This window comes from Stegastes partitus, unplaced genomic scaffold (assembly GCF_000690725.1).
Source record: "Stegastes partitus isolate 25-593 unplaced genomic scaffold, Stegastes_partitus-1.0.2 Scaffold272, whole genome shotgun sequence".
NCBI lineage: Eukaryota > Metazoa > Chordata > Actinopteri > Pomacentridae > Stegastes > Stegastes partitus.
In genome coordinates, this window is record NW_007578003.1 from 261,742 (window position 1) to 287,451 (window position 25,710).

Genomic DNA, 25,710 nt, shown 5'->3' on the forward strand with positions numbered 1-25,710 from the left:
TAAATTAACCATTATTTTCCTTCTAAAATATCTACTTATTTGCCAGTTTATTAGCAAAAGCGTACTACTCCAACTTTCATGGAGGCTTTGTTAGTTTGAAGCAGGTGTACTCAGCAAACTAGAAACTGACTGTGCAGTAATAACCCTGTCTACAAATTCCACTAAACTCAGACATTACATTGTGAGTATGATGTGTTTGCCTTACTAAAAGAGTTTCATAACTCATAATGAAACGTTTCGCTCATAGCTGCTCGTCGTACAAATCACAGCAGACAGCAGAATAAAATGTAGACTCAGCTTTAGAAATACTGTAAATGGCAAATCACTTAAACTTGACTATTTTAAGTTCGTCTGGACCACATCCATCTTCTCTGCGGCTGGGCGGTAAAGTTCGTCTGTACGAGAGGAAAGACCACAACGCTGCAAATGCTGAGAGACAGAACCAAATGATGTAGACCGGCACTTTAAGGTTTCCCCCCACTGCGTCTCAGTGTGTTTGTGTTTTGATGCCAGTCTGCCACCGCTGTGTTTATCGGCCTCTTTCTAATCTCCTCCCCTTCTCCTCTTTCAGCCTGTTTTGATTCAGGGAGCTCTATAGTTACGTGGTTTGAGTGTTTAGAGAAGCAGAGGGATTGATGAAGAGCAAGTCATCCAGAATAAAGAGTGTGAGGGGGTCGTGCTGGGGTCAGTTGAATTTGGTCAGTTTCCATCTGCTGCTCCCTGTCAGTATCCCAGTATCTGAGTTGAAGGTGAGGCCTTTTGAGTTCATAGAAAAAGAGCTTTAGGTCACTTCCTGATTTCATGTCCGTGAACACAATCTGATCTGAACTGGCTTCACGTTAGAGGATCAGAAAGTTGAAGTGAGGCTGTTTGATTCGCTTAACTTGAATTATGCGTGAAAAAAAAATCCTGGGATTTCACATTGAAGTTTCCACTGCCCACGTGTGTTCTTCATGCCTCGCTCTCCTTATCACCTCCTTATCTGCTCCCTCCTGCATCACATTTCAGATTCTTTCTGACACGTCCTTTGGCATGTTTTTATAATTAGACGTGCTACATTTGTCAGGAGGGGCCTCTCAGCTGAGGCGGTGTTTGACTGACAGGCTGTCGCGTTGTAAAGGACGTGACAGGATGGTCTGATACCGCACTGGACGCGTGATGTAACCCAATCGTTGGTCGATCGCCTGACAGCTGGTCATGGCTGTGGGGTCGTGCAGAGACAAAAGACAGTGGTGGTTACTTACGCTCGGCTTGTGCCTTTCATTTTCCTCTGCTGGGTGAAAGATCAATAGACGGCCATCTATCCAAACATCCATATGGCTGCTAAAAGGCCGAGCCCCACTGAGGACGCATCTCAGGATTTTCAGCTTCAGGTGATCTGAAGGTCACGAGCAAGTTGCAGATTCAACGCTGCTGTTTAACCACAAGCAGTTTCTGGGGATTTTTTTTTTGGTCCTTTCACATTTTTACTCACTGTGGGCTCATTTTTTATTGTAATATAAAGTCCAGCACCTCTGTGGAAACCAGGACTAGAGGCAGAGACAAGTCTGAAATGTAATCTGTGCAACATTGCACAGTTATAATGTGTTAAATCTTTTTTTGTTTTAAATAAAGGGAAAAAGCTTCTGTAATTATTTATTTTCCAAAAATTGAAAAATACCTGACATCATAATATATATTTTTTATAAGCCCTTAGCTGTACCTACATTTTAAAGTTGTTTCTATACCTGTCTCCTGTCGTCTGCCTGCAGTTCAGCAGAAACATCCCTGAATTTTTGCCATGTGACTGTTGGTCTCAGCCGTTTTAATCGCTGAAGACTGAATTTTTACTTTTTTACTGAAAGTGGTTGAGGCAATCTGGATTTTTTTTGTTTGGTTTGGTTTTTTTGGAAATTTTTTAAACTAGACGTGAAATACAGGGATGTTAATAAAAATAGCACAATTTTAAGCTTAGATTTGGTTACGTTTTTCCAACCAAACGCCTCGTCACAGTTGCATTCGGCATCCGAGTCGATCAGCAACCACTGGAAAGTTCAAAATTCAATGTTTCTGTCTGGTTTGATAGTTTCTAGTTATGATGACTGGTGTAAGTTTTGCCCGTTTTGTGAAGACAACATGCCTTTCAAACCAGCAGACATGATTTGGGGTTCAGAGGGTTAAAGGAAGCTAAGTCGGGCCTGAAATTTTTTTAAATAATTTCCTTTATACTTGTGCCTATGTAATATCTTTATGTTCTGACACCACAAACATACTTCAGTTATGTGCTTGGTGCTCGTTATGTCCTTCTTCTTCTATAAAACCTTGAATGACTGAGTAAAAACTGAACTCTTAGTTACCAGATCTGGTGTTGAAAACAACCACACAATATGTAGCAACACATAACAAAAATACATTGGAAAACTTAAGGAAAACTGTGATTTTATTTCTGATTATAATGAGCACCAGAGTATTAATAAGCATTTAAAGTTATGTTGAAGCACTTAGCCAACAGATATTCAGGCCGACAATGTTTCAAATGCACTATAATAACAATTTGGCCATAACTCTAAGAAGTAGGTTTTATATCCAATGGTGTATACTGAGGTGTCAGGTTTTCAAAACTCTCTGAGCAAATGAATCACCCCTCATGTCACTTTAAAGCTTTTGGTCATTAAATATGTAGGAAGATGTAAAACTGATACCGTATTAATTTGCAAAGCTGTGACGGTGCTTGAAGTAACCATCAAAGTACATTAATAGAGCTTTCTTTGTTATTCTATAAACTAAATGATGTATAAATATGCTAATATTTTACTACTGATGACTAAAGATACAAAACTAATGAGTATAGAGGTGTAGTTCTCAACTGTGTGAAGCTTTCCCAGTTACTTGCAGGTTTCTGATTTCCTCAGCTTAAGTTTTAGCGGTGTTGCTGCGAACAGTACTTGCACATTTTTAAACACCGACCCCTTCGCTGTTATTCACTGCAGCTCTCCCTCGTCGCTCCATCGGCCGGCTCCGGTTAAACTGGGTGTGTTTCATTAGCCCCAGACTGGATGATGGATGCCCTTTTCCTGTTGTGATAACACACTTTGCATTGTGAAAGAGAAATGTGAGCTGGTAGGTTCTGGTTCGTATCACAGAACAACATGTGGTTACAGTAATGGCAATTTTAAACAAGGTCTGCAGGCAAAGCTGTGTTTTCTGGTTGTTATTAGGTTTTACTGACATCTGCACTGAGTTTGTTCGTTGCTCTTCCTCCAGATTTTATACTGCGATCCATTTATCTGTCTTCGTTCCGACTCCCCGCCCCGCAGGTCTTCTACCTCTACCTTCTCCTCGGACTGTTTTCTCTCCCTCTCCTCTGATCTAATAACTGCTAACTGGCTGCTAATGAAGCTGTCATAGTAAAGAACATCATGTCCACTCCTTGACTATATTATGTCTCCTGGTAACGCTTCAATTCATTTCCTGGAGAGGAGCAGACGGAGAGGAGGAATCGTTGATAATGTGATTTCTGTCATCACGCTCATTGATTCTGACTTGTGTCTTCTTGGGTTCATGTCGGAGGGTTATTAACTGCGCTTGTGGGCAAGTCGGTGGATCTGGTTGTGAGTCAGTGTCTTGATGTGCTTGATGTTTGCTGTCACTGATGTCGGCATGGTTAGTTGTACAGTATATCTCCCTGAGTTCTCCCACAGCAGAGGATTTACGTTCACCTGCTGTATCCGGATCATAAATCCGTGACTGACTTCGACTCTGTCCTTGTCTCCGCAGGTGAAGGTGAACATCATCGGGGACGTGATCGAACAGGGCTCCACCAACCTGAGGATCGACCCTGCAGGGTTCAGCCCCCATGCTGCCATCTACTCCATGCGTCCAGACATCCGCTGCATCATCCACGTGCACACTCCTGCCGCGGCAGCCGTAAGTTCTGCTGTGATTCAGTCCTCCTGCTGTGGGCCGGTGATGGTCAGGCAGCTTTGTCAAACTGTTACAACCCAGCTCGAGAAAAGGGGAAAAGGGAAGCAACAAAACCAGATGTAATTAGCTTAAAAGTAACAGAGTTCACCAAAACCACAAAACTGAGGGGCAACAGGGCAAAAAGGTGCTTGTTAACTTAAACACACAAAAGATCTTATAGACTGAATTGCTACTGACAAAACAAAAACAAAGTAAAAGCAAGTTCAATAGAATAACAAAGTGTTCAAAATCAAAGCATACCGAACAGCACCTTCCTAAATGAGAATTAAAAAATGAGCCCTGTCCCACAACAGCTTTTGGAAAAGTGCCTTAACACAAAACAAAAGTTCTCCTGAAAGAATCGGGCACTGGTGCGCTGCATACATACAACCACTCTGTTAACTGGGCTGCTCCAAACTTAAATAGGTCTCATTGGGTCCTGACTGATTGGCTTGGCTCTGCCCATCTGCCCTGACCCAATCGGCAACCAGCAACGGCACACTGCAATTTACATAAGGAAGAAACACAACAAAGAAGGAAGGGCCGGCAGCCTTAACAAAAACCTGTAGGAAAAAAAATAAATAAATCACTTCTCGTGTAAAGAGTCTTCTAAAAAGGTTTCCAGGGAAAACATTTTGAGAGTCTGATGTGAATAATGTTTACTCAATACAGAGGCTGTAAGAACAAACATGAGCAAAATCTCGAGAATTGAACTAACAACATTTCCTTATATACTTACGCAAACTTCTCCCAACTCTCCTCCTTCTCCTGAAAAGCCCAACCCATTTTCTCGGCAGCATGAATACATGCTCAGGTTTGTGTGATCCCAAAAAAAAAAATCACACCTGAGGCGCTCTCCTTTCCCCTCTCGACAACTGGGATCATCTCTTTTAGTCTTTGCGAGGCCATAGTGACCTTAATTTCAACTCCCACACGAATGCACAGACAGAGCTTGTGCTTCAGGCTGGCTGTATTCTGCAGGTTTTTCATCGGGTTGGGCTTACACAGGACTGCTCAGTGCATTCATGAATACAGTTTACACATCATATTTTCCAGTCTTATTATTTGCTTATGCTTAAATCTGATTACACATCCTAATCTTATCTCCAGTTCTGTCATTTGTTCAATTTCCAAAAATCCCACAACAGTTCGCTTCATTCTAAACCACCTCATACCCGCCTTTTGCACTGATTAACCTGCTTGAAACTCATGTTAAAGGAGACGTTATGTTGCATTTTGAGATAAGTGGATACATTTGGTGTAATTATATCACCTAAGTCGAGTAAAAAGAGAATAATCTACAGTGCAAAAGTTCTATCGCATTTCATGTGACAACAAAGAGGCTTCTCTCTGCAGTCAGCTTCAAAGCGTTCCTCACACAGTCTGCTGTACTACGCCTGTCAAAGCTTCTTATCGCTCACGTCTTCCCTGCCTTCTCCTCACCTTTCTCCTGCTTTAGGTGTCATCTATGAAGTGCGGGATCCTGCCCATTTCCCAGGAGGCGCTGATCCTGGGTGATATCGCCTACTACAACTACCAGGGCAGCCTGGACGACCAGGAGGAGCGCAGAGAGCTGCAGAAGGCCCTGGGGCCCACGGCGAAGGTCAGACAGCCAAGAAAACTAAACTAGATGTTTCATTATTACTAACCCTCTGAACTCCAAACAGTTTCTGGGCGCTTTTTTTTTTACTCGCTGTGGGCTTATTTTTCAAAGCAATAGAAAGTCCTGCACCTCTCTGAAATCACTACAACTATGACTAGAAGTAGAGAGAACTTCAACCTGTTGTTTTTGCAGTTTGGCAAAGTTTAATCATCACAACTCAATCACTGGTGGCTTCATAGGGCTCAGAATTTTTGGTTTTTACAAAATCTAGTTACTGCAAATGATTGATTTCTGACAAATCTTTAAATGAGAGAAGAACAGGACTTTATTGAAATATCAGAATTTGAAGCTCAGATTTGGTTAATTTTCTAATAGAACAGCGTGTCACGAATGATTAGTTCAAGGGCCATTGAAAATCAGATGACTCTTTCTGTTTTAGCCCGGATCAATGGTGATGATTTCTTTTAAAGATAACATGCATTTTAAACCCTTCAGCAGGTTTTAGTGTTGCACATTAATCACTACTCTGATAAACTTAGACTAACCTTAAGACTGGAAACAACTGTCTCTGTTTAAAGGTAATAAAATCTGCCTAGCAACGTCTCTGAAGTTTACTAATTAACACATTACATCTCATTAAATCCAACTGCTAGTTTTTTGAGGGATTATGCACCAGACTGTTTATCATCTTTGGCTGATAAAGGAGAATTTCCCAAAATGTAGAACTATTCCACTACCAATACCCTCCTTAATCCATAGTCTCCACAGTCACTGAGAAAGCAGGCAAAAAATATAAAAAGAAAACTGCACAACATTTTATACCCGTTTGCTCCAAAGGTCTATGCGTGATGTCTTTGTTTAGTTTGAGAAACCACATCTTGTCCTTGAGGCCAAGAAAGAAAAATGATGTATTATCAGGGAGTGGTGTATTTAAAATAGGAAACAGCAGCAGGAGTCAACACATCCTGTTGAAAGGTCTGCTGTGCTTGAATTACCTTCTGCACCTTTTTAGTTTTCGTGCCTTCCTTGAGAGTGTCTTGCCCTGTTGGATTCTTCATCAGCAGCAGCAATTCAGGGAATTCGAGGGAATTTCCGCCGTCGATCTGCTGCCAGATCCTGCTGCTGTCATCCAGTGGCCAAACCCATGTTGATACATAAGATCAGAAATGTTTTTGTGGTTACGTTTTAATTAAAGGGCCCTACGCATAATCGTGCAGTCACAACCGAAATGACTGCGTTCGAACCTGTGCACTGCTGTTAGGTTTCACGTTGACTGTTTTCTGTCGCAGGTTTTGGTGCTGAGGAATCACGGCGTGGTTGCTCTCGGGGAAACCATCGAAGAGGCCTTTCACTACATCTACAACGCCCAGTACGCCTGCGAAATCCAGGTACGCAGAGAGAGACGACTGCTGCTGCTGCCGTTTTCGGGCGACCGGCACATTCCAGCACCCCTCAGCTTCTGCACAGCCGCATTAGAGCAGCAGGGCAGCAGCTTTCCCGCTAAATCTAATCTCCCCACAGCTGCTTTCACATTTTTTCCTCTCAGACTTTTTTTAACAACACTCCGTAACTCATAATCTCTTGCCATGTGGAAAATGTTGGCTAAACACAGTTTTATAATCGGGCTATTAGGAGTTTGACGACGGGAGTAACAATCTGATGTGTTGTTGTTGATGTGGGTCCAAAGCTGCGTTTTAAGAAGGGTGTTGTCCTTCCTCTTTTCTTTTTTTTTTATATATTGAGCCAGTAAGACATCTGAATAGTGGATGATGGAGGGGATTTCAGGAGGTCGATTTGACAGATTGTGGATTTAGTATGAATTCCTGGTTTATTTTAAATGTTATATTCATATTACATGCATCGATCTGAGTAATCTTTGCTGATGAGGCAACCTCAGGACAGCTTCTGCAGCGTTCAGGTGGAATATTCAAGAGTTTTATTTACAGTGAAATACAAAGTGACTGTTCCTCAAGGCTGTGCAATAACAATAAGACATTATAAACAAAGAACAGCCTTTCAACACAATAGAATAAAGTCAAAACGTCGTGAATGACAGGGATGTAGAGATGGTGAAGCTAAGGACAGATTGAGGAGTATATTGACAAATTTAAAACAAACTAAAATTACAAAGAAACATGTTCATATCGGGGTGACCTGATAGCCGAGTGGTTAACGTGCATACGAGATGGGCATAAATGGCTTTAAGCAGTGAGTCCCTGCTTTGATTTCCTGCCAGTCTGGACCTTTTAGTGGATTAGAATCCGAAAGTAGATTTCCACATACAAGGATTTTGACTTGGTGCTCTCTTTGTCCACATTTCGTGTCACTCTTTTATGTAACTATCCAATAAAAGTAAGAATAAATTATTATTAATAAGTCATTTAATGAAAATATAGTTTAACCCTCTGAAGCCCAAAATCCACTTTGTCATTGCCAGAAGCTGTACAAACAGAAAGATCATGAGACTGTCTTTAACATCCATCAGACAACTTAACCAACGCTGAAATCAGAATATTTCATTAGTCGCTTTATTTAAAAAATTGTGTCTTTTCAGCTAAACTGCAGGCTGTGATAAATAAAACTAGACAGATAAATCGCTAAGAAACTGATTCATGTTAGGGTTAAAAAAACACTCCACAATGAGACCTGACAATCATTTACCTCAATTAAGGTAACTGAGGGAAAATATGGACAAAGTGGTGGAAAGTTAACTAGAAGAAATGATTAGATGTTTGGAATAGCTAAAAAATAATCAATAACTGAACTACATCAATGGAAAATATTTCAGACATCCAGCCTCTGCCACTTCAGTCAAACCTAAACACTGAGAGTTCAGTAGTTTAACAAAACATGATCATATGATATCATATTAATAATCTACTGTGAGTTAAACAATGAACAACAGATAAAATTATGAGATATCACTGATGAGTGTCACAACAGCTGCAGTGTTTCTATCGGCGTATGGAGTCAACAGATGTTTTCTTGTTGTTGTCACACAGGCAGGAGAGAATTCATAATGTCTAAAGTCTTCAGTTGCGTGACCTGAGGGATTCCTCTTGTGTTTTGTTTTTGGATTCTCGTGTGTTTTTGTGTTCATTTGTAAATATGGTGGATTTTAGAGATGAAGAGTTGTATCGGCTTCTGTGACAGGCAAACCAAATCTCCTGATTGACTCTCCCCCCCGGTCGAGCAAAAGAAAACATTAATCCATCCTGCAAAGCCCAGCTTAGTTTCTATAAATAAATCCCCTCAAACATGTTTGTTTTATGTCATGTACTGTATATTCTGTGCTGCCGTAGCGTTAAGAATGAGGGGTTTCTCATATCGGTTGTGACGTCTTTCCTCCTCAAACGGTCGGTTTGTAGACGAGCTAACGCTGCAGATGTCTGGAGAGAAAAAAGGGCCTTTTTGTCTATGTTGTGTTGCGTCAGCCGTCAGTCAGCTCACATGCTTCCCTGGTTGTTCGTACTTTGTGGTTTTAGGTGAATGCCATCTCGTGTGCTGGAGGTGTGGACAACCTTATAGTGCTGGACCAGGAGAAGTACAAGTCGCGAGTGTTCGCCGTGGCCTCAGCGGCTTCGGTCAACATGGCCGGCCAGTACAAGTGGAAGATCGGCGAGCTGGAGTTTGAGTCTCTGATGAGGATGCTGGATAATCTGGTGAGTGTGCAGATTTGTATACCTGACACAAAAAACCACACACGTATATATCATAATGCCTCTTGTTACTTCTAATCTACACACTTAACCTGCACATTTTACTTTACTTATGATTTATCTTGTACAAATACGCTTAGAGGCAAATATTAAAATTGCATGAAAATCTAAGTACTAAGAAGACTTCTTTGCATCTCAGCACATGTGCACTTGTGTGAGATTTTGTACTGAACTTTCCATCTGCCCTTGTACACTTTACTTTCTCTCTCCCTGTGGACAGGTGTTGCGGATTAGCACCTGTGCTAAAACAATGCATCTGGTTTGTCCAATGTAGTTGTGATCACATCAAATAAACAATCAAATTAAAGGAATTAAAAACTATTTGTCTATGAGGTGTTGCTCCGTCAGAAAGCTAAGTCAGCTCTAAGTGTAAAATTCTGACAGTCCATCAGTCACTTTATTTGACATATCGCTAATAAAAATATGCCAAAAATAAAATGTTTACACGAAGTAGATGCTTTTAAAAACAAAAAATTCTGTGCTCCACCACTCGTGACTCAGCTGTAACGGTTATGTGATTAAAAACAGGGACTTTTCAGCTGAACTGCAGGCTGTGTTAATACAGCAGATAGGAATAGAACTAGCTGATAGAAATCAAATAAATAATAATAGTAATTGGTCAGATTTATATAGCGCTTTTCTAGACACTCAGTCGCTTTACACCAGGGGTCTTGAACTCCGGTCCTCGAGGGCCGCAATCCTGCAAGTTTTAGATGTTTCCTTCTTCCAACACACCTGATTCAAATGATCAGCTCATCATCAAGCTCTGCAGAAGCCTGATAACGATCCTGGTCATGTGAATCAGGTGTGTTGGAAGAAGGAAACATCTAAAACTTGCAGGATTGCGGCCCTCGAGGACCGGAGTTCGAGACCCCTGCTTTACACTGTCAGTTATTCATTCACACACATTCATTCTGGTGGTGGTAACTACGATTGTAGCCACAGCTGACAGAGGCCTGGCTGCCATTCTGCCCCTCCGACCACCACCTCAAACAATCCATTCATACGCATTCACATCAGGCAAGGCGGGTGAAGAGTCTTGCCCAAGGACACGACGACCATGACACAGCTTATAGGGCGGAATCGAACCGCCGACCTTCCTATCATTGACTGACTCGCTCTACCACCTGAGCCACATTGATTTTCTACAAAACCACTCTTTAAAGCAGTGTGACGTCATATTTCGGGAGGGGAAAAAAATAAAATAAAAATTCACCACCGCTGACTAACCTATAAACATTTCATGAAGGTATAACATTTGTCACTTTAAACACCGTGTGGTCGTTTGTCCATCCAAAGAGAAATAGTCTGAGATTCATGACACATTCCTGTTTCTTTATAGTAAAATAAATGACGACCAGCAAACTATGAGCAGCGGTGGCTAATGTGGGAGTTAGAAAAGGGTGCCGTCTACAGTAACTAAAACTGTATTCAAAGGAAAATGCAAGAAAACCAGCAGCACTGTGAGCTGTTAAACTGACAAATGATTTTTTTTGTAAGCACATTACATAAAACAGTTCAAGGGAAAAGAGATTAATTTTAAAGGAGCCCAGAGAAATTTGTGGGAAAGATTTGAAGAGGGCTGTGATGATTTTTTTTTTTTTTAATTTAAAAATCTGTTAAAAGCAGCTGTTCAGTCCCTGCAGGCTTCATCACGACCAACAATAATGTGACTGTAGAAGTGTCACTCTGTTCTCCCTGGCTGAGCTCCTCATTCCGTCTGTCCTCCCTCTCTCGCCTCCTTCACCCCACACTTTTCTTCCTTCTCCATGCTTCCCTCCCACCTTCTCCCCTTCTCAATGAATCACCTCCCCTCAGCCAACAGTTCGTCTCCGTGTCTCCCCTCCCTTCCTCGCCATCCCTCTTTTCTCACACACTTCATGAACACTGCATTAGTATCAGATAAGCTCTTGGATTCAGTACAAGACCCAGGCGTGGTGATGAGAAAGCGGCGAGCTCCCAGCTTCGATTGTGTACAAATGTGTGAATATGAAGCAGGAAAAGATCCTTCCAGCTCAGTTGACTGTATCCGGATTAAAAAATAAATAAAAAAAAAGGGTGATGAAGTCAAGTTGAAAGGTCAGCTTTGACCACAGAGTTTAGATGAAAAGAAAAGCTGTCAAGCCCAGTGTGGAAAATTGTCTGAAAAACAGCCGCGACACTGAGAGAAAGGAAATGGGAATGTGAGAGAAGAGGAGAGATGAGAATAAAGTGGAGGGAGAGGAAAGGGGGGAGAGGGGTGAGAGAGAAAGGGTCAGCCAGGAAATGACTCTCTGACTCTGTCCTCTGTGCTGCCAGATACCCTGCGGTCACAGCACTGTTTCTCTCTTTCTTTTCCATTTTCCTAACTATGAAACTGGCAACCCAACCAGCATCATAGGAAAGTAAAGTCACAGAAGAAACGTTCACTTCTGTTATTCATTTGGTAAAACTTATTTATTGTTTCTAATGATGTGAACTCTGTGATCTAAGAACATTTGAACCCTAAAACCCATCGATGGGTCTGAAAGGAAAGCTGTTTTTTTTTAACAATCACTAAAATTAAACCATCTATCACAGCCAGAAACTGTAAAAACAGAATCATTTGATTTCCAACTTTCCGACAGTCTTTGAACAACTCATCTGTGACTATGTCAGAAAACCAAATCTAAGCTTAAAATCACTGTATTTCCTAAAAATCACTTCATTCTATATGTTTATATTAAAAAATATGCCAAAAATAAAGCATTTATACGAACTAGATTCTGTAAAAATACCAAAAAATTCTGCGCTCCTCAGTGTAACAGTGAAGCCATTCCTGACTCAGCTGCAACTAAACAGTGAAATGACACAAATGTAGGAATTTTCGAGCTGAACTGGAGGCAGTGCTTTCACAGCAGATATCAGTAGGTACGGCTGACAGGTGACAAGTTGAAATGTAAGTAGTAAAATGCCGATAATATGAGAGCCAGCTTTTTTTAACACCTGTGGAAAAATGTTGTACATCTTGATTCCAGGTTGAATAAATAATATAGCTTCTCTGTTGTGATTCATGACATCATAACTTAGTTTTTCTGTACAGAGAGTCTTTTTTAGTTCTCTGTACTTCTAGCTGAGGTTGTGCTGTTTCCATAAAGGCGCAGGACTTTATATTAGAGTGAAAAATGAGCTCCCAGTGAGTAAAAATGTGACGGGAGCAAAATATGTCCACAAATGGCTTGAAGGTCAGAGGGTTAATGATCCTCATGAGCTAAACTGAATTCCACAGCAGCAGGAGTAGATGGAGGACCACATAAACACACCGCAGCACATGTGTGAGTGCATGAATCAGCTTCTGGTTGAGGCCACATGGTTTTGTTTTCTTGTCACTGCGAAGCTAAACAATCTGTACGGAAGAAAGAAAACAAACTGATGTGATGTTCTTTTTGCACCTCAGGGCTACAGGACGGGTTACGCGTACCGGCACCCCATCGTCCGGGAGAAGCCGAGGCACAAGAGCGACGTGGAGATCCCCGCCACGGTCACGGCGTTCATGTTCGAGGAGGACGGGGACGCCGCCACGCGGCTGCCCTTCAAGTTTCTGCAGCAGCGGCAGCAGAGGGAGAAGACACGCTGGCTCAACTCCCCCAACAGCTACACCAAGGTCAGCGTGGAGGGAGGAGAGGAGCGCTACAACAGCCGGACAACCACGGTGAGCAGAGAGGGGGTGAATGCTGGTCTGAAAAACATGATAACAAACATGGGAATAGACATCTAAAGGTTTGAAGTTCAACTTTAACGCCAAACAGGGTTTAACAAATATGTGATTGTGTGATTGTGTGCTCGCAAAAAACTGTGAGTTTTTACAATAAACCAAAATATGAAGTGACAAAGTGAACATAGTCAGTTAGTGTTGACTCTGTTGTTTTGACTAGAGCCATCTTTACCTGATACTGGACCGCCCTCTAGTGGCCGGACAGAGAACTACAGTTGCTTGGTTCATGTTATTTACCTTTGAGACGTTTAGTTTAGTGACTAATAACAGAGTTAGGGGTCTTACAGTAGACTCTTTTTTTAAGTTTTGTAACACCAGCTTTCACTTGTCTTCCTTTTCCAGTGGATGAAGGCGGAGGAGACAGGAACCCCGATCCGGATCGAGGACCCCAATCAGTTTGTCCCTCTCAACACAGACCCCAGTGAGGTTCTGCAGAAGAGGAACAAAGTGAGTCTAACACTTCCCCTAACATCAGCATAAATTCTAACTATAGTAAAATTTAAGTTGGCAGTGCGCTGATACTAGAGGGAAGGCTTGAGGTGAGGGAATGTTCCAGGAACTTTTTCAGCCATGATGGTAACCCAGTGTGCCAAAGTAACAACAAATGGTAGTTACTGGATGTAACTTTAGGTTCTATGAGCATGCCGGAACTAAAGCAATAGAAGTTTGATATGTTAGACTATATTTTTTGCTGGCGGTGTTGGAGAGGAGAACACAGCATCAGAAGGGCAGAAGAAATAGCGTTCACTGTCCTCCACAGATTTACCCAACCAGCTCTAAGCCTCACACAGCAGTTGTTTCAGAGCCACTCAGACGTACCTACGCTTTGTTCAGAATTAAAAGAGGTTCTACAAGGATGGTTCTTGGGGTCGGAATGCGCCCTAAAACGGGCCCGCAACTTCCTGCAGTGTAAAATGGCTTATTGTGACTAACTGTAACACCATCACCATGATCAGAGTATAAAGTGTAAAGATTTAAGTCAGTGGAAAGAAAAAATATCAGCAAAGAACAAAGGAAGGATTGTCTGAAATCCCAAGTTCTTGACAGAAATACAAGGAGAGTTCACCTTAAGCGGAACTTAAAATTACTCTGACATTTTATTCTGGGTTTAAGGTTGCTCTTAAAAACCTGAGGAGATTAGCAAAAGGCAGATGATCACGAATAGACGCATCAGTATGAAGTTTAACATTTACATTCTGCATTGTTCTGAAAATCAAAAGTAAGACTTTGCATTATTTAGTGTGCTTGATATCCGAGGAACAGGCAACAACAAAACAAACCTCAGAAAATCATGTTATGTTAATCATATTAGAAAATCAGCACAATAAGACATCTTAATTCAATCCCAGATAACACATTTCACCAACAGTCTCATGGCAATCACATCTTCTCTTGAACCTCCTCAGACAGGAAACTTAAACAACCTCAGTATCTGTAAAGTAAAGGTCATTAAGCACTAAACTGTCAGTCTGCATATGCTTCATGGGATATTTGTGTTCAGAAATTTGAGCTTTTATTTCCAACATAAAGTTAATCACTGATATTTCATTTAGTTTCATTTCTAAACTTGACAGTAGAGTTACAGCAATACTGAACTGTTTTGACTGCACCTTATAATCATTCAGATCACTGTTAAGGCTTCCTGGTGACATCATCGTGTGTTTCGTCCAATCACAGATCAGAGAGCAGAACCGGTTTGACGTGATGACATCAGGGCCACGCTCTCAGCACCTTGCAGGAATCCCTGTTGATGAACCGCGACGGGTGAGAATCTCCGCTTTCTGATGTTCTGACCTCATAACCTGACTTTGTTTAGTTGAAACAGTAGGTACGGGCTGCAGGTCGACAAACAAGCAAGAAACTGAAACTTCACTGTAGCGCTGCACCAAATAATCTCCTGTCTGTCAGCCAGTTACAAAAAAAAAATAAGAAAAGTTATCACCAAAAGATTGCTTTGAACAATTTGGTGTTTCCTTTAAATAATAGTTTTGTTTCTCCCTAAAGGATGCATCAGTGAACTTAATTTACATGAACATACCCAAAACCGTTAGCAGCTTTTAAAGGCATGATGTATTTAAGAAGCTGCCAAAATTTCACCTTTCGTCAGTCACACAAACTGTAAAAACAGAAAAACAACAATCAAACTCCAAGATCACATTTTATTGTCGTTTTTAAATCATATGTTAAAATGTGACGGAACAGCATCAACAACAGCACAGAGTCAGTTCAGAGACGTTTGCTTCTCATTTCAGGACTGCAGTTGTTTTTGCAGGATCCGCAGTCTGTTGAACCGCTGAGCCTCCCCACTGCAATGCATGAATACTAACCATAAAGATTTCCCTAATTACTTGTTTATTGAGCAGTGGCTCAAAGGTGTTTTCAGGGGTTCTGGCTGATTAGACATCTGCTCAGGCTGCAGTATATTAGAGCTGCTCTGGAAATGATCGGAGGTTGCTGAGCTTAATGAACTAATAAGGATGATAAAGGAGAAAGAGAGTTACATAAATGTCATAGACACAGTTTTAAACGCTCACAACTTGGTGTATTTTGGACTTGAGTGGTTCAGCAGATAGCGCAGTGAGTTCACTGACACCACTTGACCACTAGGTGGAGGTAAGTGAGCACTTTATACAAATGGAAAATCAGCCCCTTTTAAGTTGCGCTTTAATGGTAAGAAAAAAAGATGAATAAAAATTCTAAACGCATAGGACAAGTATGATAACAAAATATCTAATTAATGCACTTCGATGCTCATATGATTTGTGGTTGATGTCTTGTCTTGAAGGATCTGGTGCAGATTAAAGTTCTGGTAAATATCCCCAAGTGTTCTCCTATTGTCACCATTTGCAGTGGTTTTGATTTTAATGTGTTTTTTTGTTCATTTTTGACACTTTATCGCACAGTCAGAACAGAAAAAAAAAAAACACTTGCACGTATTTGTTAGAGTTGTGCTTTAAGACTGACACCCATTTTCATTTATTGTCACGGGTTTCGTTTCTATTTTACACAACATTGCACTCGTTTTTGTGAGTCGCTGAAGTGGGATGCTTTGTTGGAGCATGACTGTTGTTGTGGGACTTTTTTTTTTTTTTTTTTTTTTACAACCCAAACTAAGCAGACGTGTAATTTCGTAAATGTGTTGCGTGTGCATGAGCGTGACTTGTTGCGGTATTTGTTTTATTTTTTACATTTCTTTACAGTGTATTATAAACATGTTTCTGTGCAGAGCTGGTGGTTAGACGTGCTCTGTGTTATGTGATGTGGTCAGCGCTCTGTTTCATCTTTACATTAGTCACACTTTAATGAATGACTGTCGCTCTCAGACACGATGCACTTTTTTTTTTTTCTTCTTTTTGTTTGTGTGTTTTTGAGTGCGTCTTCAAGTGTCGATGTGAGTTGCAAAGAGAGCTGTTTTTGTGTGTGTGCATGCATTTATGGTCTGGTGCGTACATCTGTTTGTTTGTGTGTGTGTGTGTGTTTTTGACTTTCAGAGAGCGTGTGCATGTACCTGTTCCTGTGTGTGTGTGCGTGCGTGTTGTGTGTGTGTGTGTGTGTGTGTGTGCTCACTCACGCTCACCCGTCTCCCCCGTCTCCTCCCCAGCCATACGTGCCCACAGAGGAGGAGCAGATGGCTCCCCTGCCTCCCAACCCCTTCAGTGAGCTGTCAGAGAAAGACCTGGAGGAGTACCGCAAGAACGTGGAGAGGAGGCAACTCGGCCTCAGTGGTGCGACACACACGAATGCACACTTAAACAAACATACAAACTCGTGCATAACCACACACACACACACACACACGCATTGTGAGCTGTACTCAAAGCCAAACATTTGTCTCCCGGTGTCAGCAGCCATCCTACCAATCTGTGAAGGTTCATTTAACAACAAAATATTGAGCAGGCTTAGAACAAATCGGGATCAATAATCAATATGCAAGCCACAATTTGGGAGCGCACAGGAAGAGATTAGTTTGAGTCAGCGAGAGGAATTATCATCTTCATCGCCGTCGCTTTGAGCAGTTTGTGTAAGACCTCAATATTGGCCTGTCAAAGCAACGGCCGTGCAGTAAATTGCAGCAGCGGTTGCCGTGCAGGGTTTTTAATGGGGTTTTCCAACCTTAAGCTTGATATATGGTGTTTAGATTGAAAGTTAGTGCATATTAGTGCTATTATTTTTATTTTGATGGTTAAAATGGTCGTAGTATATTAACCCTGTGAAAACCAAGCAGTTTGTGGGCGTTTGTTTTGTTTGGTCCTGTCAGATTTTTTTCCCGCAAAAGTCACAAGAAAACAGCACAGCCATGAGTAGAACTAGCGATAACATACTGTACAGATTTTTACATATATCTGCTTTGTGTAAACACTGCCTGCAGTTCATCGTAGTTCAGCTAAAAGTCCCCCAGTTTTTGTCGCGCAACTGTTGGTCGCAGCTGAGTTACTAATGACTTCACAGTTGGACCAAGGAGCACTTTTTTGTTGTTGTCTTTTTTGCAGAATCGAGCTAGTGTAAGCTTTTTTTAAATATGCCATGTAAAGTGTAGTGATTTTCTAATGTAAAATCACAACTTTAAGTTAATATTTAAATACCTTTGTTCAAGGAAGTTGAAAATCTGACAGTAATTTCAGTTTTGACAGTTTCTGACACGGATAAACGGTGTAATTTTGATGATGTGTTTTTTAAAAATGACATACCTTTCAAACCCACAGAGGTGTTGTGGAGTTCAGAGGGTTAACTGCTACCTTCATCATTAATAACCCTGAGGCACTGCTGCATATAAAAAACCCCAAAAATCTATTACGACCTTGACTTCACTTCAGTCTCGCTCATGCATTGACAGCAAAGTAAAACCTTCTGGTCCTGATCAGGAATTCAAATCTCATCCTTGTAATCACCTTTAAACTAATGTTAGTGTACTTCCTAGTGTTCTTGTGTAGTGTATATGCACAAATGAACCCATCAAAGGTGTTAACAGAATAAACAGCAGATTTCAAGCTGGGCTTAAACATAATCAGGATTTCAATGACAAATCTGTCCTCATCCTCAAATCTCGACTTGCACATTGATTACTGAACATCTTGAATTTGTTCTGTGCTCTCTCTGCACTCGGGTGGTCATAAACATCTATATAAGCCAGGTCGGTATAGCAGCAGATCCCATATTCTTACACAGCGCCACACAAATACACACATATACCTGCATGACTTTTTAACATAACGCTTTGTCCCCACAGGCTCCACAGCTGCCTTCAACTGTTTTAACCTTGTATCTGCACACACACAAGAGCTCACACACAGGATAGTCAATGTTAATCATATTAGCCCATCTTTCCCACTGCCTTTCAGAGAGGCGGAGGGGGGGGGAGGGAGGAAATCAATAGTGAACAGATAGTTTGCAGAGCTCCTGTCACGTTGGACCAGATTAAAATGTGTATTTGTATGTATGCGGGTGTGGGGCATGTGTTCATGCATGCGCACGGGCCAAGCGCCCTTATGTGCATATGAAACACAGCGCAAGTGTCAGTGTGCGAGAGAGGTCGGTATGACTAAGATGGCAGACCGAACAGACAGCAGGTCTTCACACCCGCCACATGAGCGGAGCCCGTTGCTATGACACTGTTGCCCCCACAGCCCCATGAATCCCCGGTGACCAATCTGGATGCAAGCTGGAGTCCGTCTGGAAAGGCCTGATACACGCTTGGCCTGCGCGCACACACACACACACACACACATAGGTTTAGCCTGTGATTAATTGTGTTAAGTTACAGCGTATACATTAATAATTTAAAGGCCAAAACAGCTATTTTAAGCATCACATATGGAAATCGATTCAATTAATGGCACTTATGGTGAAGTGTGTGTATGCATATTTATAGATAGATCACATATTACAGCTGATAGTTGGAAAACACCTTCTTTAAGTTCTCTGTGAGGTGCACTTTTATTACAACACACGCCTGCTTTAAACCGAGTAGATGCCACAAATCGTAGCGTTTTTTTTCCGCATGCAACCCTGCTTGTCTGCATCCCTTTGCTACGGAACACACTGTCGCTGCACAGAACCAGATTTTATGCAACCACGTTCTATACGCTGTGCCTGAAGGAGTCGTGAGTGCCTGTTGATCGTGTAGCCCTGAACGTGCTAATGAATGCCACTCATTCACACTAATCTGTGTTTAAAGCTAATGAAGCTGCTAATGAAGAGCTAAACTGTAACATTTAGGAAAGCTGGGTTAAAACCTGCTTCGAATCATGTAAGAAATACAGAAAGACGACTGCACGGATATTTTTTTCTTCTTTTAATAAGTGCTCTTGGAAATTTAAAAAAAAAAGATGACAGGAAGTTCTCTTGAATATAGAATGAATTTTTGGGCATGACAATTCAATGTGCTGCCCCGTTTTAAGCTCATGAGATTGACATTGTGGTGATATTGTGTTTTAATACCACATATTACAAAGAACATTTTTACATTTGTCTGTGCAATATTTGGCAAATGCTTGCACAATTGCATAGAAAGTAAAGAAATGAATGCTTCAATGCAGTTATTTGTTTGATATTATTTGGATAAAGCACCAAATAATTTGTACAAATGATACACAATCCCACTAAAACTCGATAAGATATCAATGAGCCTTAACTCCTTATTTTATGTAAACGCTCATATGGATTCCTGTCATCTGTCTTTAACGTGTATTTTAATATCTCACAGTTCAAATTTGCAGCAACTGTTAGCATGCTCTGGTGGTCCGGCCTGCTGCCCTTAAGTTACCGCTCAGAGCATCTGTCTGGGATGTTACGCCTCGATGCAACGTTACAGCGCACGATCGGCCACCGGGACAAACAGATAACAAACTGTTGGTCGGAACTACGAGAGCCCTAATGATCGGCAGACAAGGATTTTGGGAAATTTTGTGGAAAAACAGCTGTGCATGGCCTGATTCTAACGTGTGTGTGTGTGTGTGTGTGTGTTACCACTAATCTGTCAACCCTCCCTTCCTCCCTCCTGACCCTTCATCCCCAAATCCCTCCAACCTCTCATCCTACTCATCCCTGCTGTCATCCTTCCACTCCAACCACCCCCTCTACACTACGCTGCAATCCTCTCATCCGTTCCTCGCAAAACCTCACCCGCCTCTTACCCCCTCCTCACCCTCCCTGCAGATGGCGAGCACGAGCTAACCTCTGACGACGGCTCCACTCTCTCTCAGTCTCTGTCTCTCACCCAGTCCCCGCAAAGCACTCCAGCTAAAGAAGGTATCACTCACTCGGATAAAAAGAGAGAGAGACTGTTTTTTTTCTGAATGATCTTCACTGCCTTGCTGTTTGTCTTTCAGATCAGATGTGTGTCAGTGTTCGAGCATGAGGTTGCAAATTAAACAGACTAAAACCGTAATATGCAGTGCTTAAACTACTGATCTGTGTTACAGGTTTACGCTGTGCTAATAATGATTTCTCATCTAAAAACGAACCCGTTTTAATCAATGAAACTGCAACAGTGTCCTCTTCGCATACTGAACACCTAGTTTGTTCACAGTACATTCCTGCTGTTGTTTATGAAAATATGTCCTTGCCCTTACCTTCAAAAAGAAGTGATGAAGTAAACTTTGCCTCAGGAGCTACTGCCTTTCATTTATTTCACTAAAAAAAAAATGACAGACAAGTTCTAAAGAGTTCTCCTTGACAGATAATCCATCACAGAAGCAAATCTGTTACCTCACTTGAACTGTTCTCAAAAGCTTTCCTTGTGGGGCGTTCAGGGACACTTCGGGTTTCACAGCACAGGCTGCCAAAGAGTCACTCTTGCATGAAAAGGCCACATTTACTCGATTTAATTTGGATTCTATACATATTGCAAGGAGCAGTATTAGCATATTGTAGGCTGGGTTTGATTTTAAAGGTGTAATTCAGCATTTTTAGGGAAGTTCTAAAAGACTGATACCATTGTCTTATTTGTGTGGAACAAGAGCAAGGAGTGAGACTAGATTAACACAAAAAACTGGAAGACGAATAGGCCTGCAATTCTGAAACCCACAAATTACCTTGTTTTTTTCTTTTCTTTTTAACTCCAACCACAACATTTTTTGACTTTAAAGGAAAAACAACAGTTTTTCTCTCTGCTGACCACTTCTGTTTTTATGTTAAGCTAAGTTAAACCAAACCCCTTCTGGCACGAGCTCCTACACTTGACGTATAGATCGTCACAATCAAGATATTTTTGTCATTTAGTACTTAATATCTGCCAACGCCACCACTTAGATAATACACATTTCAAATATTGCAAATTACCCGTAGTATGCTGTTGTACCACTAGGGGCATCGTGCTGTTTGTTACTGAGGCGACCTGAGGAGACGCTCACTCAGACTATGGGTAGTTCATGTTGGCAACTAGGAAGTATTGTAGGGATTTAGCTAGTAAAGGTTTCAAAGTCTTCTGTGACGCTTAATGACATTTGGCGACTGCACATGTGGTAACTCAAGCCAGTATCAACTAAGACAGCGTTTCTACATCCCATTGTAGTTGCTGTTTTTTGCAGCTGAAATCGTGTCTGTGACTTGAAACTAACAGGATGGACGCCCAGTATGTTCAGTTTCTACTACAAGTTGTTCAACTGTCGATTGATAATGCTGCATTAATTCAGAATTTCTTTGACACCTGTGTGACAGCTGAAGTAAACCAGAGATCAGGCGTAGGTTTGTGCTCATACCAATCAGTTCAAAAGTGCCTTGATTAACCCTGATCCCAATTGCAGGATCTGACTCGAGCCACGCCCATGACACTGGTGATATTCTTCTCATCTAACTTTTGGCACAAGAACAAACAAATATCTTTTCCCAAAGTGTGAGAATGTCGGATTTTAGAGAGTCCTCATATGCACCACTAAGTGGAGTTGTCAAAAATACATTTTGTCCTTTGATGTGAAACATCACAGACCTGCTGCACCAGTCTTGCCTCTTGCAGGCATTTGGATCTGCACCATTATATCTGTTACCACAAGTGTCTGACATCTGAAGCTAGTTGGTGTACCTCCAAGTAACACAAAGATCACACAGGCCTCTTTACAAGTTGTAAATAAAGGCACTATGGGATTGACTTCCTGTCAGCTTCCTTCCAGCGCAAACACACAAAACCACACAATAACTATTAACCTACGACAGCACATTGGCCCAGGGGACCTATATTTTCTGACGCCACCGCTATGAGGTCAGCCTGTTGTTGTCTTGAAACCAGGTCAGTCGTTGTAGGGGCTGTTTTTTTTTTTTAATGTCACTCCATGTTTTCTTGTGCTCAGATGAAAATGAGCTGAAAAGTTATCGTTTTTCATGTTGTAGTGCGTAACATGAAGCCGGTGCCCTGGATTCCCTAACCTGCAGAGAAAGGGACGTGACACTCGCAGGCCTGTTACGTGAACAGTCATTAAGGGAGTGGGTGTCGTCTGCTGTTCAAAGCCCCATTTTGTTAAGTTGAAACAAGGACAGACTCTCTGGGCTATCAGGTCACTGGGGTTTTTACGCAGGGATATTACGAAATATGTAGAGCACAGGGACAGAGTGTGACTGTGTGGGAAGCGGAAGTTCAACACACAGTTTAAATGGAATTAATGCATCTCGTACATCAGACGGCAGAGATTTTATCGCAGGAGGACATCGTGAGACATCCAGAGAGAACATGACCACCTGTAAAGTATTATCCTGTCTGAAAATATAGCTTTAGTAAAGGTTCTACAAATTTAATACAAATTCCATCAGCCTTCATTTTAAGTTTTAAGCAGTGTTGTGCCTCATTTTCCACATAATGCACTATTCCACGAAACCCGCTGGCAAGTTTAAAAGGCATGCTGTTTTTAAAAAGTCGCTGTAATTGCACCATTTATCAGAGCCAGAAAATGTAGTAACAGAAAAAGAAATCATCAGATTTTCACCTTTCTGACGATCCTTGAACCAATCGTTTGTGATGTGACTTGAAATTATCTCAATCTAACCTTGAAGTTCGACTATTTCATCCAAATCACTTCACTCTATATGCCATATATAAAAGAAATTGCCCAAAATAAACCATTTACACTAAGTAGATTCTGTAAAAAAAAAAAAAAAAAACTGGTGCTTCTTTGCTCAACTGTGAAGCCAGTGGTTTCTCAGCTTGAAATCATGATGTACTTAGCATCCCGCCCTGTGATAGTCTGGCGACCTGTCCAGGGCGTCCCCTGCCTTCGCCCTAAGTCAGCTGGGATAGACTCCAGCGACCCTAGTGAGGATTAAGCGGTGTATAGATAATGGATGGATGGACTTAGCATCCCGGTAGCTCAACAGGTTGGGGCTGAAAGTCACAGAGACAGCGGCCATGGGTCGGGTCCGACATATGGCCGATTTGCTGTATGTCCTTTCCCACTCTTCTCCCCACCCTGCCTGTCTGTCTCCACTGACCTCTGAAATAAAGGCTTAAAAGGCCAAAAAACAAACATTTAAGAAAAAAAAAATCATGATATAATTATCGAAATCATTTTGTCCTCCATGTCTCATTTATATAGTCTCCAAAAACAAACAAATTCTGTGAAAAAAATAAAATTCTGTGTTCCTCACCATATCTTTGATCACTATTCAGGATTCAGCTGCAATCAAAATTTACGTAACAATAACTAAAGGACTTTTTAGCTGGACTGCAGAGAGAGGATAAGTAAGAAGAATAAAAGAAAAGTAAATATCTATAGCAAATGGAATTACTTGTTGTTGTGGGCACTTGGAAAAATGTGTTGATTTCATTTTTTAGTTTTTTTTGTAAAATAAATTATCAAAGAAATCTATAACTTAATTTTGTTTCTTTTTGTGATTCATGGCATTTTAGCTTTGTTACTGCACAAAACACATTTTTGTGATCTATGCACTTCTAGCCACAGTTGTGTTGTTTTCATAGGACTGAGCGCTCTGCAATCCAACTGGTCATTTTAGGGGTTTTTTTTGTTTGTTTTTTTGTGTGTTTCATGATTTTTGGCATTAAAAGACTTTTCGAGTTCTCTCTACTTCTAGCCAGGATTTTGCTGTTTCCATAAAGGTGCAGGTCTTCATATTGCAGTAAAAAATGAGGTTAAAATGTGACAGGAGCAACGATACAGTTCAGTAGGTTAAGACATAGTTTGTAATAGAGAATTAGTCCTCCATGTCCTCACCTAACCTGAGTGTCACGCCTCCCCACAGAGAACCACACGGGCCTGATGAACGGCAAAGACGACCACGGCGACGTGGACGAGGAGCTGTCGAAGCGCGTCAGTCAGCTGACCACCAGCGTGGAGAGCGTGGAGATCACGGTGCGCTCCGGCGAGAAGATCGAGGAGGCGCTGTCCCCCGAGAGCTCCCCCTCCAAGTCGCCCAACACCAAGAAGAAGAAGAAGTTCCGCACCCCGTCCTTCCTGAAGAAAAACAAAAAGAAAGAGAAGACGGAGGCCTGAGAGCCAAAAGGCCACAGGCTGGGCAGGAAGACCATCTGCGTAGAAGAAGAAAGAGGGGCGGCAGCTCCGCTTTTCTGTTTCATGTCTGTGTTTTTATTTTGTCTCCGTTTTCAATGTCCTTTTATGTTTTTAATTTTATTTGATTTTTTTTTTTTTTAACAAAAGGTTTTACGTGCAAAAGGCAGAGGAAAGGAAAAAAAAAATCAGTTTAACAAATAAGAAGAAAAGGTCTCTCCTTCTGCAAAAAGACAAGAATGTTTGGGAGATTTCGGGGTGGGTATGTGGGTCCACAGATTACAGCAGATGTGGGGTGACTTGGGCAGGTGTTGGTGTGTCTGCACACCTCATCACCTATGCAGTGCTCTAACAGGGCTCCTTGGAAGTGTCATATGAGGCCATTTTTAGATCCTGAATAACTGGCTCCTCCTGTGCTTTTTTTTTTTTTCTGTTCTTTTCTTCCCCAGGCTGAGAACAGAACTTGAAACCACCTTGCGTATTTTCTTGCTCCAAAATCCAATTTTATGAAATGATTGGATTGAGTGTTGTAAAAGAAAAAAAAATGCACAAGTTGAAACTAAACTCCCCTGTCTTTTTATGTTTGTTTTTTTTTCTTTTTTTTTAATACATCCTGGTCACCTGACTCTGGATAGAGAACTGAGAGGCCACGTAAAAAATTTTAAGTCACACTGGAAAAGTGGTGTTAGAGAACCAGCCGCGGGGTTTGTGTTGATTTATTTACTGTGAGAGTTTTCTCTCGGTTCCGACTCTCTCACGTTCTTCAAGCTACTTTAGGCGCAGGCTTCTGACACGAACCTTCTCTTCAGCTGATTGTGGTTGAACCGCATATGAGTTACTAGACTACAAGACAGAGAGGAGGAAGTCTGGTCGTCTATCGCAACATTGATCTCACAAATATTTATGTAGCATTTTCATATCTCGTCCTCATCTCAGTGTGTTCTTTTTTTTTTCCAAATTAAATGGAAACATGGAAACAGAACAATCTCATTTTAACTCTTTGTTTCTCGTTTGTCATCTCATGAAATTTGATCTTTTTTTTTTTTAATCAAACACAAATTTAGCCGACTGTGTTTTGTACTCATTTTTAAGCTTTTTACAGAGAATACGGATGTTACGCATGTTTTCTCTTTTTTTTTTTGCAAGGATTGAATTTATTCGGCTGACTATGTTCTGTAGTGATGCCTGATTGCTCAAATTATATTCTAATCTTCAGAGTACACAAAGTTCCTATATAACACAGATATATGAAAAACTGGATAT

General features: G+C 41.3%; 1 protein-coding gene across 3 annotated transcripts in view; it reads left to right on the forward strand.

The window, feature by feature from the left end:
• add3a (adducin 3 (gamma) a) overlaps positions 1 to 24,538 on the forward strand; it is an 82,776-nt gene extending 58,238 nt beyond the window's left edge. For 2 of the 3 annotated variants that reach the window (XM_008282443.1, XM_008282442.1), the window contains exons 6-15: positions 3,757 to 3,906; positions 5,402 to 5,545; positions 6,835 to 6,933; positions 9,031 to 9,207; positions 12,680 to 12,934; positions 13,340 to 13,444; positions 14,675 to 14,761; positions 16,599 to 16,722; positions 20,153 to 20,245; positions 24,182 to 24,538. In XM_008282443.1, coding sequence (XP_008280665.1) covers positions 3,757 to 3,906; positions 5,402 to 5,545; positions 6,835 to 6,933; positions 9,031 to 9,207; positions 12,680 to 12,934; positions 13,340 to 13,444; positions 14,675 to 14,761; positions 16,599 to 16,722; positions 20,153 to 20,245; positions 24,182 to 24,432 — 1,485 coding nt within the window. In that variant the 3' untranslated portion in view covers positions 24,433 to 24,538. The remainder of the gene's footprint in view (positions 1 to 3,756; positions 3,907 to 5,401; positions 5,546 to 6,834; positions 6,934 to 9,030; positions 9,208 to 12,679; positions 12,935 to 13,339; positions 13,445 to 14,674; positions 14,762 to 16,598; positions 16,723 to 20,152; positions 20,246 to 24,181) is intronic. The other variant, XM_008282444.1, reaches the window with a different exon arrangement.
• Positions 24,539 to 25,710: the final 1,172 nt, after the last annotated feature.